Below are 20,005 nucleotides of genomic sequence, written 5' to 3'. Positions count from 1 at the left end.
TCAGTCTGTTCATTTAATGTCATTTTTTTTGCAGCAAAATGTATTTAGCGGACTGAAAAAGTGACTGAATTTATTATTCTAGTTTAATTTTTAGTTGCAATATTAATAATTTAAATATAATAAAAGAATCCATACTTATCTTTCTTGTATCGATACAATATTGCCAAGGCAAAATATCATAATTCCGTGCTGTAGCAATTTCCCCCCACCCCTTGTTGCAATATATATGCTGAGTATGGCAATAATTACCTTTTTTTCAACTGCAAATTTTGTCTCCCCAAAAAAAAAAAAGGTACATATTTATTTAATCTAATAAGATAAAATTTTCAGTCATTTTTAATCGCAGCAAAATATATCTGGTGGACTGAAAAAGCAACGGACTATATTATTCCAGTCGGCTACCAAAGTTTAATTAGTATTTGTGATATTAAAAATTTACATGATAAAAACACTGATACTTGGCGTCTGTGTATCGATACGATACTGCACAGAAAAATATCACGATACTATGCTGTATTGACTGTAACTACTGCTGACTGAAACCACAGCTATCTTAAAACAACAACAACATGTCTGGAACAAACTTTCAGTCTTTCCTTCCTCTGATGCAGCAGCGATCTCACAAAACGCCCTGCTAATGGCGACATTTTACAGTTGCTGCTAAAGAACAGTCACTCGTCATTCTACAATGTAAACGTTAGTCACATGTTGCAACAGACATTTAACCCAGATTCGTACAGCCCTGGTCTTGGGTCTACCCTGGGTTAACAATGTGTGTGTGGAAAGAGGCGAAGGATACGCAGTGTGAAAACGCCAAACTTCCCTTTCTACCCAAACAACCCAGTCACACGTTGAACTCAAGACGCCAAAGAAACAGAAAAAGCAACTGAGTGGGAAAAAAGCAACATTGAACAGAAACATGACGATGACGCAGCTCGACCTTCATGGTGTTACATGGTGTCACCTCTCAGGAGGATCACACGCTCGCTGTCATGATGCTGTTTCACTTCTACACGTTATAACATGCACATCACTGACATCTCATTCAGACATTTCATTTTTGTAACTCAGAGAAATGAATCCTCGAGTCACTGAAAGATTAGTGATGCTCCAGATGCTCCAGTGTTCATCATGACTAATCATTCGATTGATTCACTGATCACAGAAAAACACTTTCAACACCATCGTCTGCTCCCAGTAAAACTTTACTTCCTTTGTCACATGACGGAAACGTTTCCAGCTACATAAAGAAACACTAAAACTTTAAAACAGTATTTTTTTATTTGTCCATCTTTCAATATATCATTTAGTTTTTATTTGTTGGCAAAATGTGACTCATTTTTGTTTTGAAAAGGTCATGTGATAAAGAGACGTTTAATGAGAAGCAGGTGACGGTGGTGTCTGTCCTCTTTTGGACACCTGAACAACACAGGTGTGTTTTCACGCTGGTTGTGCTCTGTGCTCATCCTGGTCTCCTCCACAGGAGCCTGAAGCAGTCTGTAACAAACAGACTGAGGTGACAACAGAAGCACCTTCACTCATCATCCTGTCCTGTTTGAAGGCTGAGATCTATTTTTAATGTTCTCTATTTTTACTGTTTCTGTTACCAAGAGACGCAACATTAACCAGAACAGTTAAAACTTTGAGTCAAACCATTTCAGAGACACCTCACTTCCTGTCGGCCATCACTGACACACCTGGATGACCTCTGAGCTGTGACAGGTGACCGACGGGTCCACGAGTCTTACCTCGATGCTGGTGCTAAGGCTGGGCAGAGTGTCCGAGGTCACCGTTGTGCTTTGAAGGCTGGAGAAGTCCCACAGGTGGACGGGCGCCATGGGGTCTGCTGCCTTGGAAGACTCCGCCCATCTCTGACTGTCCAATAAGGTCACTTCGTAAAATTCCTGGATATCTGAGAGGAGACAGGAACAGAGACACTTTTTAATTAGAACAAAACGAAGAGGTCTCACTCTTCAGTGACATCAGCGGTGGCGTTTAATAGGCACGTTACTGTTGAATGAATTTACACATTCGATGTTTCATTACTGCTTTTTTTTCCTCAATAAAAACATTTAAACGTATTTGTGGCGCTGGTGACATCAAAGAGCTGCTGCTGCTGCAAAGATGGAAATCTGAAAATGTTTTGTTGTTTAAAAAAAGACAAGACGTTCTTTCCATCCATCAGTGTTCAAAACTTCTTCATTTTTTTATTGCCTCATTTAAATCCACACGTTTAATATTCCTGTGGCCTCGTTACTTCTGACACTGAACACTTTCAATTTAGCCCTTTGAAACCTGGATCGACATCACTTTTTCTTTTCTTTTCGCCTCAGGGTTCAACCCCGAGCACATCGGTTTGGTTTTCTTCAAAAACATGGAAAAAAGGTAATAAGCATCTTAGCAAGAAATGTTCTGCAAATTACAATAACAACAATAAGAAGAAGAAGACAGAAGATTTAGAAAGTAATATTAATAATATTAATAATAATAACAATTAAAAACAAGCTGAGAAAAATTATTATTTTCTGGAACATTTCACTTTTTTTTTGCTTATTTTCAAGTAACTTCTCTGTAGTTCTGACTTTTTTTTGCTTTTTACTTTTCAGGTGTTTTTCTTGTACATTTTTCTATTTTTATTGCCAATTTTCAGGTCATTTTCTAAAACTTTTAAGTATTTTTTGTGCTAATTTTCAGGTATTTTTCTTGTACATTTTAGATCTTTTTTACTTGCTACTATTTTTATTTTTTTACAAATTTAATTAATTTCCTCATACTTTTTACTAATTCATTCTAATGTATATCCATGTTTCTTGACTTTGGCAGAACTTGCTTTCCATTTTCATTTCTCCTACTCTAGGTAAAACACCAAACAGTAAAGTCTTTTTAAGTGAAGCCCTTCTCAGCATTAAACCCGATTGTGAAGTTGATCTTTGACCTTGAAATCAGAATCAGTCAACAAACAATCTCTCATCTGATTCACTGCTTCAGGCGACGTAAACAAACCTGAGTTTTATTCGCTGAAACTTGACCTGACATTATTTTGTCACTGTTTGTTTGATAATTTGTAGACCACACTGACGCAAAGGGAAACAATAAATTATCAATAATTAAAAGTTTTATGAAAATACATTTTTGTTTTTGAAAAAGTGCGTCTGTCCTGAGAGGAGGATCCACAGCAACTCTCAGTGTTGGGGGGTCATTAAAGGTCAGTCTCAGCTGCTCCAACATTCATCAGGTTACGTCATTGCGTGGCGTCCAGAGCAGCAACAACAACAACAACAAACAGGACTGCACCTCTGTGTCATCAATGACGACTTTACAGACTCCCATGATCCATGTGCTGTTTCCTGTGTGTCAGTGGAGTCAGTTTAAAGTCAGATTTCCTGTTCTTTTTATTTATGTGTTGTTTTTATCTTTTATGGCCCAAAGTAACAAATAAAGCTGCAGCAGCTTCTTCTGAACAGACTGAGTTAAATGATCAGATAATATCGGCTCATATTGATCGCAGGACCCTGAATCGCATGGAAATCGTACTGTGGCAGAGTTTGTGATATGACCAAACACTGTGTCGATATCGTATTGTGATGAAACTGGTGATTTACACCCCTTCATGTTACGGACTCTGCAGAGCTGCTTCTAACAGACTGTGTGGCAGCCTGCTGACCTGAAAAGTCACAAGAACCTCAGAAAAGATCAGTGGGCTCACTCTGCCCCCTGTGGAGGACATCATCCTGAAAAATGCGACCCACCCTGTCATCACCTGTTCTCTCTGACACCCTCTGGGAGGCGCTACAGAGCACTCAAAGCTCGCACCTCCAGAGTGAAGGACGGCTTTTATCTAAGAGCCGTCACTGAACTGAATCGAACACTGCGCCACCATCGTGTTATCAACTTTAGAGAATCATTCAGCTGAACTCAGACAAGCAATAATGGGTCAACATACTGCTTTTAATGTTATTTATGATGTTTATTGATCTGGGATGATTGTGTCGACGCGTGTATGTCCATTTCCATTTTTTATATTCAGACATGGCACAGCAATTTTACTGCAATGACAATAAAGTCTGTTCTATTCTACCCTATATTGTAGCTGCCCTGTAAAGTCAGCATTTTATTTGCAAATTTTATTTGACATTGGTTGGAATTATTAGTTTTTCTATGAAACCTCACAAAACTTTTTTATTATTTAAATTTTTTTTTTTTTTCAGTCAATTTAAAGCAAAACTAGTGGGAAAAACAAAACAAAATAAAACATACTGCGATGAGAGGGCCCAGGGTCATTTTATATACCAGTTAACAGAATATTTTGGGGTTTTAGACTGTTGTTCGCACAAAACAAGACATTTAAAACCTCAACTTCACATTCTGTCACAGTAGTTTTTATGCTGGCGACAGCTGTGGCCGGAGGAATTATGTTTTCAGGTTTTTCATCCGTCCGTCCCATCCTTGTGACCACGATATCTCAACACCGCCTCAAGGGACATTTCTCAAATTTGGCACAAACGTCCATTTGTCATCAGCAATGAACTGATTTGAATGCAGTGGTCAAAAGTCAAGGTCACTGTGACCTTACGTCATTACTTCATGAACTTCATGAACGTCATTATTTCATGAACATAGCTCAGGAAGGCCTTGAGGAAATGTCCACAATTTTGGCACAAACAATGATGAACTGCTTTGAATTTTGAGGTCGGAGGTCAAAGGTCAGTGTGACCTCACAAAACATGTTTTTGTCCATAACTCAATAATTTATATGTTAATTCTGACCAAACTTGACACAAATGTCTAACAGGATAAAATAATGAAGGTCAAAAGGTCAAAGGTCAGCTTGACTTTGACATCATCATGTTTTAACGTCATATCTCAGGAACAGAAGGGGAGACATTTGGACTCTGGTGTGTTTTTACATTATATTAAAGTGAGCGATTAATTCAGAATATAATTCATAATTCAGCAATAAAAATCAGTCACTGGCCAACACATTTAAGTAATTCGTTAGAATAGATAATGAACTATGAGATAGATTCAAGGCTACGACATCTCTCAGGACATTAACAGCAGTGGGATTATTAACTCTTTCCCCACCACTGACGAGATTTTCTAGCAATCCGTGTTGTCACTGTTATAAGATAGGGGGCGCTGTTACACATCTTGTGAAATAGAACAACGCTGTTGTGTCCAAAAACCAAATGAAGAAGAAGAGCCACTGGAAACCAGAAGATGACGTTGTTTACAGAAATGTAGCCGCTTGTAAACGGCATGAAAATACCGGTGCTGACGGAAAAGTTCACGGTAACACAAGCCGTGGAGATGTTGATGAACTCGATCAACAACACTCTGAATCTGATTTTGGATGAAGACGCAAACGAGTTTGGTGGGACGAAACAGGATCTCCATGACGATGATACTGCGCTTGGCATTGGCTCAAACAAAATAATACTCTGGCGGGGAAAGGGTTAAGAGGCCATCAGTCACTCTCACATCTAAAAGACTTCCTGCAAAAGAAAACGCGTGAAAACTGAACCTCACAATGTTTAACGACGGGAAATATTTCAGACAAGAAAGCAAAATAAAGGGGAAGAAATTTCCTGCGAATGAGAAACAGTGAATCACTTTTGACGCAAACAACTCGGACGCTTTTGTCTCTGAACAAATACGACGACAACGTGAACTTTAGGACAGTCGGGTTAGAAACGAGTGTCCCTCTTAGTTCTCATGTTTTATTGTGAAAGATTTTTTAAATTGTTATAAATAAGAAGTTCAGAAAAATGTTAATTAACAAGATAAAAATGTACAAAAATCCTGACATTCAGTTTTGGGATCAGAATCAGTAACATCCAAGGTTTTAAACTAAAACAGCACATTTTCCTTCGCAGGATGATAAATCCTGATTGATTGGTTGATTGACTGATTAATTGATTGATAGACTGATTGTCTGATCGATAGATATTATGAGCCTGTCCCTGTAGTAAAGACGACAGTCTCTCTATGTGAGGCCAACACTATAAAAAGCCTCCAGCCCAGCGGTCACAACCAACATGCTATTTTATTTTTGGACGCACAATTCTGAGGAGAGCTCACAGAGAGCGCAGATCTAAAATAACCGAGGCTTTCTTTGGCTCGCCGTGTGGCAGCTGACCGCCGGCCAGCACAGATGTTTTCCCATAAACCATCAGGATCAGCACTTCAACAGCTCCTTGCTGGCTGTGGCTGCAGCTACCAGCCTTTAAATCTGATCAGACTGCAGCTCTGTGGCCTCCTCCACATTTAACTTACCAAGTTTTTATCGATATGCAAAACAGCTTCATTTACACAGCTCGTTTCAAACACAGAGACACTCAGCGGAGAACATTCCCACATTACTGGAAAAACAAAAACAAGTCAGCATCACATGATGCGATTACTAAAACAAGATGACTGCAAATGGATTGTGTATGTACATGTAAACACACTGAATACAAACACTACGGTCAGATGTGTGAGAGGACGCCGCTGTATGTCTGAAGACCGACAAGGTAAAGAGACAGATATTTCTCTGAGCCTCAGCTGAATAAGAAAGAAACTGGAGGCTTAGCATCAAAATGTGAGCCGATTTAAAGGTCTGAATATTAGAAGCGTTGTGTTCTTGTTACCTCAGAATGAGCCGTTAATGTCCACATAGGGAGCAGGTCCTCGTCTACAGAGATCACCATGTTGCACCGCCATGTTTCTACAGTAGCCCAGAATGGACAAACCAAACACTGACTCTAGATAGAGACATTCATGTTTTCACATCAGCCACCGTAGTTAGCAGCCCCTCCACGGCGAGTGTTGGAAAAACACTTCTTTTGTTTTTCACATTAAACGTCAGCTGGTCTGTTTGTTTCTGAGAGGAAGAGACCTCTGTGGATCATTCAGCTCCTGGTGAAAACCTCCTCAACGTCTGGATCTTAAGTTATCAGAGAAACTAGAATCATCACCTCGTGGTTGTTCGCCGGCTGCACGAACACTTCAAGTTGCAAAATCATGGACGCTTCACACACAGAAGATCTATACAATCAGCACAGTTTCGAGATTAGAGTCACCAATTCAGTATCTGACCAAATGTCTCCCCTTCTGTTCCTGAGATATGACGTTAAAACATGATGATGTCACAGTCAAGCTGACCTTTGACCTTTTGACCTTCATTATTTTATCCTGTTAGACATTTGTGTCAAGTTTTGTCAGAATCAGTGTATGAATTCATGATGTCACACTGACCTTTGACCACCAAATTCTTAACAGTTCATCGTGGAGTCCAAGTGGATGTTTGTGACAAATTTGAGGAAACTCTCATGGCATTCTTGAGAAATCACATTCAAGAGAGTGACACTTACGAGGTCACGCTGACCTTGATCTTTGACACACGACCACCAAAATCTAATCAATTTATTCATGAGTCCAAGTGGACGTTTGTGTCTAATTTGAAGAAGCTCCCTCACGGTGTTCTTGAGATATCGATTTTACAAGAATGGGACGAATGGACGTACGTACGGAAGTGAAGTTTTGTCATAACTAGCGTGACAAGTCTTGAGTTATGGCCAAAAACATGTTTTGTGAGGTCGCAGTAACCTTGACCTTTGACCTTCAAACACCAAATTCTAATTAGTTTATTCCTCAGTCCAAGTGGTTGTTTGTGTCAAATGTAAAGAACTTCCATTAAGGCGTTCTTGAGATGTTGTGTTCACAAGAGTGAGACCATTTGAAGGTCACAGTGACCATGACCTTTGACCAAAAAAGTCTGAATCAGTTAATAGTTGAGTCAACGTGGACGCTTATGCCAGACTTTTTTTTCCCCTTTAAATCTTTCAACGTCATCTTGAGATAATGTATTCATGAGAATGAGACAGATTAAAAGGTCACAGTGACCTTTGACCACCCAAATCAAATCACTTTATTCTTGAGTGGACGTTTGTGCCAAATTTGAAGAAATGGGCACACTCACGTATGGACAGACAACCTGAAAACATAATGCCTCCGGACACAGCTTTTGCCAGTGCGGATACATAAAGAGGTGAGCGCACACTTGCAGGTGCTGGGTGAGCCGCCCGTCTCTGACATGCCACACAGCATCAAAGATATACTGATTTTAACGTGAAACGTATTTGTTCAGCTTTTTTACTGGTTTAAATCAGCTGATCTGTTTGTTTTGGAGAGGAGGAGACCTCAGTGGATTATTCAGCTCCTGGTTAAATGATTAAAAATGATAAATTCTGCTTAAGAAACACCTTCAAGCAGGTAGACCTGATGTCATGGAAATGTAAATCCCTGCTGTGCTGAGCTGATGGTGCAAACCAAACCAAACCAAACCAAAGCAAAACATGACTGTTGAAAATGGGTGCAGGTCGACTGCAGAGGGCCCAAAGAGAAACACACTGACTTAATATTTAGAGTCCAGATGCTACATTCAGTGTTCAGTAATGATCACTGAAAACAAATTCGACATCCATGATCACACTGTATTCTCTCCTGTCCTGAGACACTGTGAGGACATCCACTCATTTCATTCTTCTTCTTCTCAAATGTGAATATAACATTATCCTGTTTTTATTTGTTACAGTGGTTGCTAGTGAAAGAATGACAAGAAACATCAAGGAAAAGCTGTTAAACTCAAGACTTCTCATCAACAATAGTCTCCTGTCATCATCAGTAAATGAAATCAGGATGAAACAAAGTTTAGGAAAAGTTACTCTTTCACAATAAAAGCCCCACATCTCTCAGTGCCACGTGGAGCTGCTGCTCAACCTTCAGACTGACTCTGCTCTGACGACAACACAATCCCAGATCCACTCAGACAGCAGACGGCTCACACCGTCATATTAACATGTATGTCTGATGGAGCAGGTCGGTTTGCAGGAAATGTAAAATCACTGACACCTCGCCGTCCGCCAAATCACCAAACATAAAGGCTCAAAGATTTTTCACTGATATCATCAAATGTTATGTAACACACTTTGATGACCGAAAATAGCTCCAAATGTGAAATCTAAAAATACCAAAGTCCCTCTTCACTCTTACGTCTGTCTCATTGTTTCTCCTCTCTTTATCATGACTGGATTAATTTGCAAAATATGAAACGTCTCAACAACTATAACTGGATAAACTGTGGTAAAATGTGGTTCATCATTCACGTTCCCTTCAGGATCAACTGTAATAACTTAAAAATGATAATAATAACTAGTCCATACCCACTGAGTGCACAGTTGCCCACGTACAGTTTCACATGGTGTGTGTTTGGGATACAGGTCATAGGAAATTGCAGATTAAATAGTCAACTGAACCCATTAAGAAGAGCAATGTATTCAGACAGAGTGTTTGAAAGACGTGGGACAGACAGAATGACTGACGGACAGAATGACTGACTGACAGTTTCCGTGATTATGTACAGCATACCATACCATGACTTAGTCATACCAAAAATTAGAAAACAACACCAACATTGGTCCACAGGGGGAGCCACAGCGATCGGTCACATTTTAGCCATTTTGAAGCATTTTTCTGTTGTTATAGCGCCACCCAGTTGCCAATTAGAGTTAAATTTCTCCAGTCACCTTGAGGCGTCCTGTTCTACATATCTACCAAGTTTAGTAAAAATCCATATGGCGGTTAGGCCTAGATGAGAAATGAGCTCTCTAGCGCCCCCATTTTGTTTGATGGGGTCAATAATGGAGGGGTCCCCTCAGATTATGTGTGGTCATATGCCTACAAAGTTGCGTGGTGATGGGTGAAACCCTTGAGATGTTATACACCTTTATGTGATGAGCCACGCCCTCCGCAATATTCATTGCCTTATAGAAGCTCAGTTTTAGTAAGTTTTCCAACTTTTGCCAAGAGGGAACTTTAGATATTGGTCCCTAGATTATGTTCACCCAGTTTCATGCAGATCGCTCAAACTTCCTAGGAAGAGATCCATTTGAAGTGTTTTTCAAAAAATTCAAAATGGCGGAAAATCTATATAAGCGGAAGTTATGGGTTCTTGAGGCAAATGTGTTCCTCATGAGGAGAGGCATCTCTGTGCAAAGTTTCATGTCTCTACGACATACGGGGCATGAGATATGCCCATTCAAAGTTTGACATTTCAATGGGTTGCTATAGCGCCCCCCTTTGGCCAATTGATGTAATATTGCTTCATTGGCATCCTCCCATGACCCTCTGCCACTGTGCCAAATTTCACATGGATTGACCAAGTCAGTGAGGAGAAAAACGTGGAACAGACACACACACAGAGTTTTCGTCATTATATAGTAAGATAATAATAATAATAATAATAACAACTGATTGATAGTTGAAAATCAGGCTTTCAAAGGGAGAATTTTCCTTTAAATTATGTTTTAACTTTACTGACACACCACGGAATTACACAGTAACACTGAGCTTCATCATCATCATCTTCTGTCTCACCGTTAACGTCACATTTATTACTGATAAAAGTCATTTTGTGTTTATGATGTTCATCTGTAGTCCAGGGTTATATGGGGGCGGGGCCAGTGACGGTGGACATGATGTCCGCAGGTATGAAGAGTCACACCTGTTGTTTGTGTTTGTTGTGTTAACAGTTTGATTTGGTTCGGTCAGAGCTGTGGAACATTAAATCAGCCTCTCTGACCCTCAGGTGAACACAGACTACACGTTATTCACTTCTTTATAAAATACAAACGTGAAGTTTTCGGTTATCAGCCACGAGAATCAGAAAGTCATTGTCGGTGCAGCCCTAGCAGATTCATTCGTGTACGACACATCACCGTAATCCAGAACCAGTAAAAACACAGCAGCAAACCAGCAACACAAGCTGGGAACCTGAAGATGAATTAGAGATGCAGCTCAGCACTGTGGGTCAATCTGTAAGAAACACCGAGTTCTGGTGAGATGGCTGCTCAAAGTTTGAAAGTTTAGAGAACAGAAGTTTAGAATATTATGATGGAAGCGTATGGTGACCATTACGGGACCAGCATTTCAGCAAGAGCACGTTCAAAGTCGCCACATTTGCCTCGCCTCACAGAATTAAACAAAACTCTGTCTGAACGTCAAGATGTTAGAACTTGATGTGTCCTCTGAGTTTAATCAACATTGCTCAAAGGAACCTCGAGTTATTTCCTGTTGCCTGCTAAGCCCCGCCCTTGGCGAGTGTTTTTCATTAATGGTGGCCATGTTTTTTAACCAGCCTTGTTCATCTGTGACAGAAAGTGGTATCAACATCCAAAGACACTGTACAACATGTTTCATGTTAATAAACTCAAAGTTCATTGAGCTCTATTCATCCGACTGTTTTTGAAACAATTCAAAATGGCAGAGAATCCAGTGGGCGGGGCTTAACAGTCCAAGGGGCATTTTTGTGGACTTGCTTCTCAAATTTCAAATAATTTGGTTGAACAGGAGTTTTAGGTAACTTTTACAGTAATGGTAATTAACTCACGACTCATCAACTTGACAAAATAAATAAAATGAAATAATACGTCTCCTCACAGCATGAAACGCCACGTGATATAAAGAAACAATTAAAACCTCCTTCCTGAAGCTGCTCTGTTTTCTGGAGACTTGTTTTGTCTTCTACTTCGTCCCAGCCGCGCTTAACTTCTAACCAAACTACACTAGTTGAGTTTATTCGTTCCAAACCAGCTGATGGAAACACACATTTCTTTTTTGCAACATTTTTAAAGTTTATTTAAATGGAATCACGACTACAGACCTCTGCTTTCTGAAAACAATGACTACGTTTACATGCACGCCATATTCCGATTAAGGTCAATATTCTGGTTAAGGTAATATTCCGAATAAAGTGTTTATATGCACTGCAGCAACTGGAATATTTCGTTTACATGTTAATTGACATATTCCTGTGTTTTGGCGTATTCCAGAAAAGACCGCGGGGTACTGGCCTACCAGAAACACTCTGATTTAATGCAACACTCAACCTGTGGAGGGGCAGCAATACGCCTATAGGCGTCTGGTCTGCTGGAAATACAGAACAAGAAGAAGAAGAAGAGGAAGAAGAAGAAGAAGAAGAAGAGGAAGAAGAAGAAGAAGAAGTTGTGTTCACAATGAACGGAAGCTGTAATGTTTGTTTCCCACATACCCCTGTGTTGTCCTACTTGCACTTTTGCGCCACAACTTAACTACAACACTCTGCTGATCCATTTTGTCCTCAACAATGGAAGACGAGAGCGAGAAGAAAAGGCGAACGAGTGTATGGACCTTTACTTCCAGCTTATGTTGTTCACGCCAGTTAGAGACCCCCGCAGTCTGTGGATGAAGGTACGAAGCCAGTTCTGCTGTTCTCCCTGCCCGTTATAACCATAACAACACCGACAACCCAGGATTTCTTGTGAATTGAGGATGCGCAGATGTTACTGAATATTCCAGTACAGGGCATTTTCCGATTAAGGTGTATACGTGTCACAATATTCTGGTTAAAACAGGCATATGCCAGTGGTCTTATTCGGAATATTCTCCAACCGGAATATGACCTTAATCGGGTTATGCACGTGTTTACATGACTCATGCGCAACCTGAATATTGAGGATATTCTGAATAACACAGGAATATGGTGTTCATGTAAACGTACTCATTGTCAGAATATGAAAACAACCAGCTGAATTTGAGTTCTGTTGTGGTTCCAGGAGGAAGAACCAGGTTCTGTGTAGAACCAGACCTCCCCTCCTGTCTGAGAGCCTCTCTAGTGACTGCAGCACTGCTGACAATTATAAACCTCAGCTCACTGGTTTCACTGTAAAATGATCTCTCAACAGTCTCCCACAATTCCACAGAGGTCCCTTTTTATTGGACATAAATATGGTGCTGCGCTAAAGGTCGTCTCCCCCGAGGACCTCAGACAAACAGCAGGAGGAACCTGCCGCACCACAACCAGTCCTCAGTGTTCAGTTTGACTGGTAACTCTTCACACCGCCACATCAGGACTGATTTTAGGTCTTTGCTGGTTTGTCTTGAAGAATTTTCTCCAGTTGTCTTTTAACCTCTTTTACTCAGCAAGGACGTCGGCCATCATTACTGTCCCTCAGAGGCTGCAGCAGCAGTTTTAAAGCATGTCAGGGCTTGTCAGTAAAGGGGTTAAATAACGCTCCAAAGTCAGGGTAAATTTGGCGAGGGGAAAACTGGCATTGCCTTTTTCACAGAGATCACATGACCTCTGACCTCGAGACACCTGAATGAAAATGGGTTTTATGTAGGGCTGCCCCCCGACTAATATTCCTCCTCGACCGACAGCCCTCATCAGGGTCCATCAGTGGACCGACAGTCCTCCTCAGGGTCCATCAGTGGACCAACAGCCCTCATCAGGGTCCATCAGTGGACCGACAGTCCTCCTCAGGGTCCATCAGTGGACCGACAGTCCTCCTCAGGGTCCATCAGTGGACCAACAGCCCTCATCAGGGTCCATCAGTGGACCGACAGTCCTCCTCAGGGTCCATCAGTGGACCAACAGCCCTCATCAGGGTCCATCAGTGGACCAACAGCCCTCATCAGGGTCCATCAGTGGACCGACAGTCCTCCTCAGGGTCCATCAGTGGACCGACAGCCCTCCTCAGGGTCCATCAGTGGACCGACAGCCCTCATCAGGGTCCATCAGTGGACCGACAGTCCTCCTCAGGGTCCATCAGTGGACCAACAGTCCTCATCAGGGTCCATCAGTGGACTAGTCTCTGATATGAATGTAATGATTAAATGATATATTTTGGTGGTTTGAGTTGAAGGTGTGAGAAAGAATAGTATCAGTAACATTGTTAACACTGTGCTACATTACAGAGAAATACAAACCGTACTAATGAACCTTCATTAATATAGGCCTATATTTTATCTACCGCCTGTTAATGACGCCTCTGGTGAAGGGGCTGCTGGGATTTTATGGTCTTGTCTGCATGATTTTTGAGTGTTTTACTGGTGTCTTACGTGGTTATTTTGGGTCAGTGGTGGAGTTCTGTTCAATCATAAATCCATTTTCTCTGATGTCATGTAAACATACTGAGTGACTACACGACCCATAAGCCATCGGGCCAGTTGCTGGCTGTTGATTGGCTCTGTAACATGAGAAGGGAGGCGGGCTCTTCCTTTCAACACAGGCTCTTGTTGGCTGATGTAGGCCAGGGAGAGGACATAGAAGCTCCTATTGGCTCGAGTAAGGTGCCAATCAAAAGGTCAGAGTTCAGCTGATATTGTAGTAATGAGGTGTCAACATGTTTACATGCAAACTGGAGGTATTTTGGACAGTATGTCCAGAAACATGAACATTTGAAATAATGAGGTTCATGCATACAGATGTAATAATGTGATTGGACGAGATATTTCACTGGATTTAGATCTGTTTGTCTGACAGAGGTGCTTATTGAGCCTGCTGTGGTGGCTGTACTGTATCTTGAAATAGTTGCATCAATTGAACCATGAGCGTAGCTTTCTAACGACAGGTCGTATGAGTAGATCACTTACACACAGCAGGTGTTTACAGATGATAATCATTTGTTGGTGTCTTAACCAAATGTTCGCTGCCTCAGAACTTACTTAGTGCATCAACTCTTTATTAATCCTCTAATGTCGTCATTTTCATTCAGCTTTTTAAATGCTATTTATCATATTTCAAAATGCACATAAAATACAGTTGTGGAAACATGACTATTCAAGTGTTTGGGGTTTTTGGAGCTGAAACAGTTGATGAAGTGATTAATACAGCTTAACATCTTCATGTCTTTTCTACTTGCACACTGTTCGATACACTACCCAAGCTCCTCCTTCTTTACCACATCATAAAACTTCACTTTAAATTCAAGTGTATGAGTGCGATGAAATAGTAAAAGGATCTTTGTGCTGCTGTTCCACACAGAGCCCTGCAACCATCATTATCACAAGAATAACAGTGAACACAGAGAGCGCACACTGTGGACTGAACACACGACTGTAAGCCACGTTTTTACTGGAGAACAGAGACGCTCATTCTTCATTTTACAGCTGGTGGCCGCAGCCTTGAGTCATGCTAATCTGGCTCTGCCCACCACAGATTTGCTGCCAGTGAAAAGTATTTTATGTTAGTGGCTGGTGAAAAGAGCAGACAAAGAGACAACTGTGCTAACGGGGATTTGGCATCAACTGTTTGGGGAAAAAACTATTTGATTTAATTTAAAATGATTAATGAAGTGTGGTTTTAGTCATTTTACTGCTTTAATGCTTTGTGAAGATTTATCTCTTCTATAAAATCAAAAGACAGGAGGAGAAGCTGCATGTTTAAAACTTTGACTACTTTATAATTTTAAACTCTTTAAATCTGCATTTCAGCTCACCTGGATTGGATCTGACTGACTTAAGCAGAAGTCAGCACTAGTATATTAACCCACTGAGGCCCACGGAGCCACTGCGATCCCAGCTGACATTCCTGTCTTTAGGAGGCTGTAGGAGGCAAAGTTAAGTGCAACACACACCGCCGCCGTACGCCGCGCGTCAAAACGCCCGCCTCCATTATATTCTATGAACCAACCCACACTGGCACCGGCCGCCGCGCCGCTCTGCTTCAGCCCACTGCTCTATTTCCAGCGCAGCCGGCGCTCATGGCGGCGCTGCAAGAAAAGCCTTTTATGTACGTCTCGTCTCGTAGGATCAACTCCGGTTGTTTCAAATTTTTAATAAGACGACTTTGATAAGAAACTCACCCGTGAAATTCAAGTTGTTGTTGCCTCAAAGTTTTTCCTCTTCTTCTTCTGTTACTAGCAGTTGGCAACCGTTGGCAACTAGTGTAGGTAAAGCCACCTAGAGGGCTGGGGTGGGAAATACATGTTGACGGTGCCGCTGCACGCCGCTGCCAGTGTGTGTTGGGGGCGGCCCTTGACGGCCACAGTGCCGCGCCGGCGTCGGTGTGTGTTGCACTTTAGAGTGATGATACTGGTAGACCTGCAGGCATGTCATTAGGGCTGGGCAATATGGACAAAAATTCATATCTCGGTGTGTACAGGCTGACCGGCGATACACGATATATATCTCAGTATTTTCTACAAACTGTTAACCACATTTGAGATGTCACAAGCTCTTTGACATAAATATGCAGCTGAACAACAGTTACACCTCCGAAACACTAGTGGCGGCTGGGTTCTGTTAAGTGCTGTAAAGTTTAGTTGATTCAAAACACACATTAAACACGGCTTAATAGAGACAATGTCAAACACAAGAATACAAATCAGCTTCACTGTAATTCACAGTATTCACACTTGTCTTTATCTGGACACATTTTCCCCACAAATTTTGACCACCAAATTCTAATCAGTTCATTGTTGAGTCCAAGTCGACGTTTGTGCCAAAATTGAGGAAATTCCTTCTGGGCTTTCTTGAGATACCACGTTCAAGAGAATGGGATGGATGAGGTCATCGTGACCTTGACCTTTGACCTCTGACTACCAAAATCTAATCAGATCATCCTTGACTCAAAGGGGACATTTGCGCCAAATTTGAAAAAACTCCCTTAAGGAGTTCTTGAGATATTGGGTTCAAGAGAATAGGATGGGAGTATGTACGTGCGCACAGATGAACTAACGGACAACCTGAAGAGGCTTTATGTTTAAGGTTGTCCTTAAGTCCAATATGATGTCACAGTGAAACTGACCTTTGACCTTCTGGATGTAAAATGTAATCACTTCATTATTTTATCCTGTTAGACATTTGTGTCAAGTTTTGTCATAATGAGCGAATGAAGTAATGGCCAAAAACATGTTTTGTGAGGTCACAGTGACCTTTGACCACCAAATTCTAATCAGTTCAGAGTCCAAGTGGGTGTTTGTGCCAAAGTTGAAGGAATTCCCTCAAGGTGTTCTTGAGATATGGCATTCACAAGACTGAGACGGATGCAAGGTCACAGTGACCTTGATCTTTGACCTTCAACCACCAAATTCTAATCAATTCATTCTTCAGTCCAAATAAACATTTGTGCCAAATTTGAAAAAAAAAAAAAAATTCTGCTTTTCTTGAGTTATTGCATTGAAGAGAATGGGAAGAATGGACGGACGGACGAACACACAAAAACATCATGGTTACTGTCACGGTCATCTGCGGTTCAGAGGCATAAAAATAATTATAATATTTTTCAGACAAATGTCTTGTTTCTTCCCAAACTAAAAATTGAGTTCACTACGATGAAAGACCAGGAAAAGTTGCAAACTGTGATGTTTGAGAACCGTAAATCATCTCTTGTGATTTAGAAATGACTTAATTAGTTGAATATTAAAACAGTGCAGATTAATTTTATGTCAATCCATTGATCAGCCAATCAAACCACTGTCTGCAAAACAATCTGAATAAGTGGCAAAACAATTCCCAATCAATGGTGTTATTTTAAGCTGATAGATGTCTGTGTTTTTTAGGCTTCCAGCAGTTTTGATACAGTCCTGCTGTACCACTTACAGCAGCTCCTGCAGATACCGTCACCACGCAAACAATCACTGGAGGAGTCTGAACTTCCTGATTATGAAGGAAGATCCAGCGTTAAAACTGAAAGTCTAGTTTTCTGTTGTTTTGAATAATTTCTAAGCAAATTTATGGACATCAGAGAGACCAGCATTACTAGAAAGAGTCAGCTTGATTTTAGCAAAGGTGTGTGTGACATATTGACTGGGTTTTGAGTCTGAGAGAAGGTGGAGCATCAGGTTCAGGTGCATACAGAGAAAATAAATCTGAACAAATGAATGCAGTATGTCAAAAAAACGGAGGATAATGAGGCCCAAATAATCCGACAAAGACATTTCCACAGTGGCACATGCCGAGACTCAAAGAACTAAAAAAGCTCACAAGTCTTTAGTTCACTGTTGAATTTTGGCTTCAGAAATTAAATTAAATTAAATTAAAGGCAGTCGACAGATAGCTGGCGTCTCTAAAGAGATGCAGTGACTGATCAGAGAACAGCCCTTTATGTAATCATATTACCCAGTTAGACGACCGAATCCGACACAAGAGCTTCTGTTGTGAAGTCTAATAAAAGACCACACCTATTTAGACTGCCGTCGCTATCAGAGCAGCAAAACACACAACGTCCAGGATAACACTCAGAGAACGATCTCCCCACACCCACAGAGTGTGCAAAGGTCAACGACGTGGATCAACATCTTGTATTACAACTGAAAACTAACAGGATAAAACTGGTCTAACTGGAAAACTTAAAGACTTTTAAAGCTCAAGACGTAAAACTTTATTATGTCTTAATTAACTCTTCTACACACACATGATTTCAGCCAACAATTTAAAGACTGTTTTGTAATGTTATCTTTGTTAAAACGTTGCTGGTATGCCTGGCTTCATATGAGTGAATTTTGCTAGCTGCTAGGCTAATTTATAGAATGTAAAATGCCATAGGCTTGTGCTAATAACGTGAATGCTGCGAGTTATAGTGAAGCTGATTTGTGTTTGAAACTGTCTCTATTAAGCCATGTTTAATGTGTGTTTAGTGTATGTTTAATGTGTATTTTGAATCAACTAAACTTCACAGCACTTAAAAGAAACCCTGCCGCCGACTAGTGTTTTGAGGTGTAACTGTTGTGCAGCTGCCTATTTTCAAACAGGGAATAACATCTCTGTCTTTGTATTTTATTTTATCACAGTCTGTTTTTATAAAACTGGTTGTGACGTCTCAAATGTGGCTTTGACTTGCAGCTGAAAACATGTCGCTCATTTCCTAGAAAATACCGAGATATATATCGTATATCGCCAGTCAGCCTGTAAATACCAAAATATGTTTTTCTGTCCATATCTCCCAGCTCTAGGTTACATTAATCTTTGACCACCAAATTCTGATAAGTTCATTCTTGAGTCCAAGTGGATGTTTGTGCCAAATTTAAAGAAATTTCATGACGGCTTTCTTGAGCTGCTGCATTCATGAGAATGGGACAGACGGACAACACGAAAACCTGATAACTTCGGTTACTGGCATCACCGACACAGGGACATAAAAAGCAGAGCATCGGACCACTCTGATTTACTACATGTCTTTAAACATTACAACATAATGACAACATGAATAAACAAATGTCACATATATCCACAGATGTAATCGATTGCCAGCTGTTTACCTGGAGCTGTTGTCAGTATGACGTCAGGGTGATTCGGTCTATTCTGTTGTTAAAGTATGAGGACGTGTTGAAATATACTGAATTTATCAAGACAACAGGTGAACCTGGACCAAGTGTTTCTATCAACACATCTTAAATGTCTGGCACAGTTCATTTGATCTTTCTGATGATGATGTCACCATTGGTTCTGTCTCACCATGTCTCCCTATTTTATGATATTTTATGCACAATGCTATGATTTAATAAAACTTATCACTATTTGTGGCCCTTCATGTCAAAAGACGCGGGCGGCCAAACCCTGCAGAGTTCAGACAGACTGCAATTAGCAGAGTACCACCCAAATCTTTAGGGCCGAAAACCGAATGTGATTTATTGAAGAGAAAAGATTCAATGGGTGCCATCTGTTTCTGTGAGCGCAATCAGGCCAGTCTGAAGTGAAAGAATGAGAAGAAAAACAGAAACTGTCGTTCTCTCTGTAAATCGGCAGTGATGGAGGGGGGGTGGGATTATGGACTGGGGGTAATCGTCGTGTCCACAGAGGGATTACACTGTGCTCGGCCGGCTGCAGACATCTCTTTTTGGGGGGTTTGGCAGATTGGAAACTGTGTGGCAGAAATCTATTTTTCATCAGATGCTGGGACGTCAGGGCGAGCGTGACAAACACACCGAGGCCCAGGACACACCGAGACATGCTACAGTACCAGGCAGCGTCACTGCATTCAAATCATTATTATCTAATATGAGGAGTCAAACCATGAAGCAGGACTGGGCCATAATCCAGTATCACAGTTTGCTGTCCTTTAATGGGAACATATTAACATGTTTTAATTCTGATGATACATTACTGGTTTTATGCAAAGTGTAATTTAAAAGAAAACATGACACATTTGTTTCACACATGTGAGGAGATTAACTAAACATCAACTTTATTATTTTTGACGAGA

The 20,005-nt window shown here is 40.8% G+C and overlaps 1 protein-coding gene across 25 annotated transcripts in view; it reads right to left on the bottom strand.

Moving 5' to 3' along the window:
* The window catches only part of dlg1b (discs large MAGUK scaffold protein 1b), a 204,637-nt gene that overhangs the window by 167,866 nt on the left and 16,766 nt on the right, over nt 1-20,005 (bottom strand). For all 25 annotated transcript variants that reach the window (XM_078172767.1, XM_078172768.1, XM_078172769.1 and 22 more), the window contains exon 3: nt 1,749-1,912. In XM_078172767.1, coding sequence (XP_078028893.1) covers nt 1,749-1,912 — 164 coding nt within the window. The remainder of the gene's footprint in view (nt 1-1,748; nt 1,913-20,005) is intronic.

Source organism: Epinephelus lanceolatus, chromosome 12 (assembly GCF_041903045.1).
Source record: "Epinephelus lanceolatus isolate andai-2023 chromosome 12, ASM4190304v1, whole genome shotgun sequence".
Taxonomy (NCBI): Eukaryota; Metazoa; Chordata; class Actinopteri; order Perciformes; family Serranidae; genus Epinephelus; species Epinephelus lanceolatus.
This window is presented reverse-complemented; position numbering and strand designations above follow the sequence as displayed.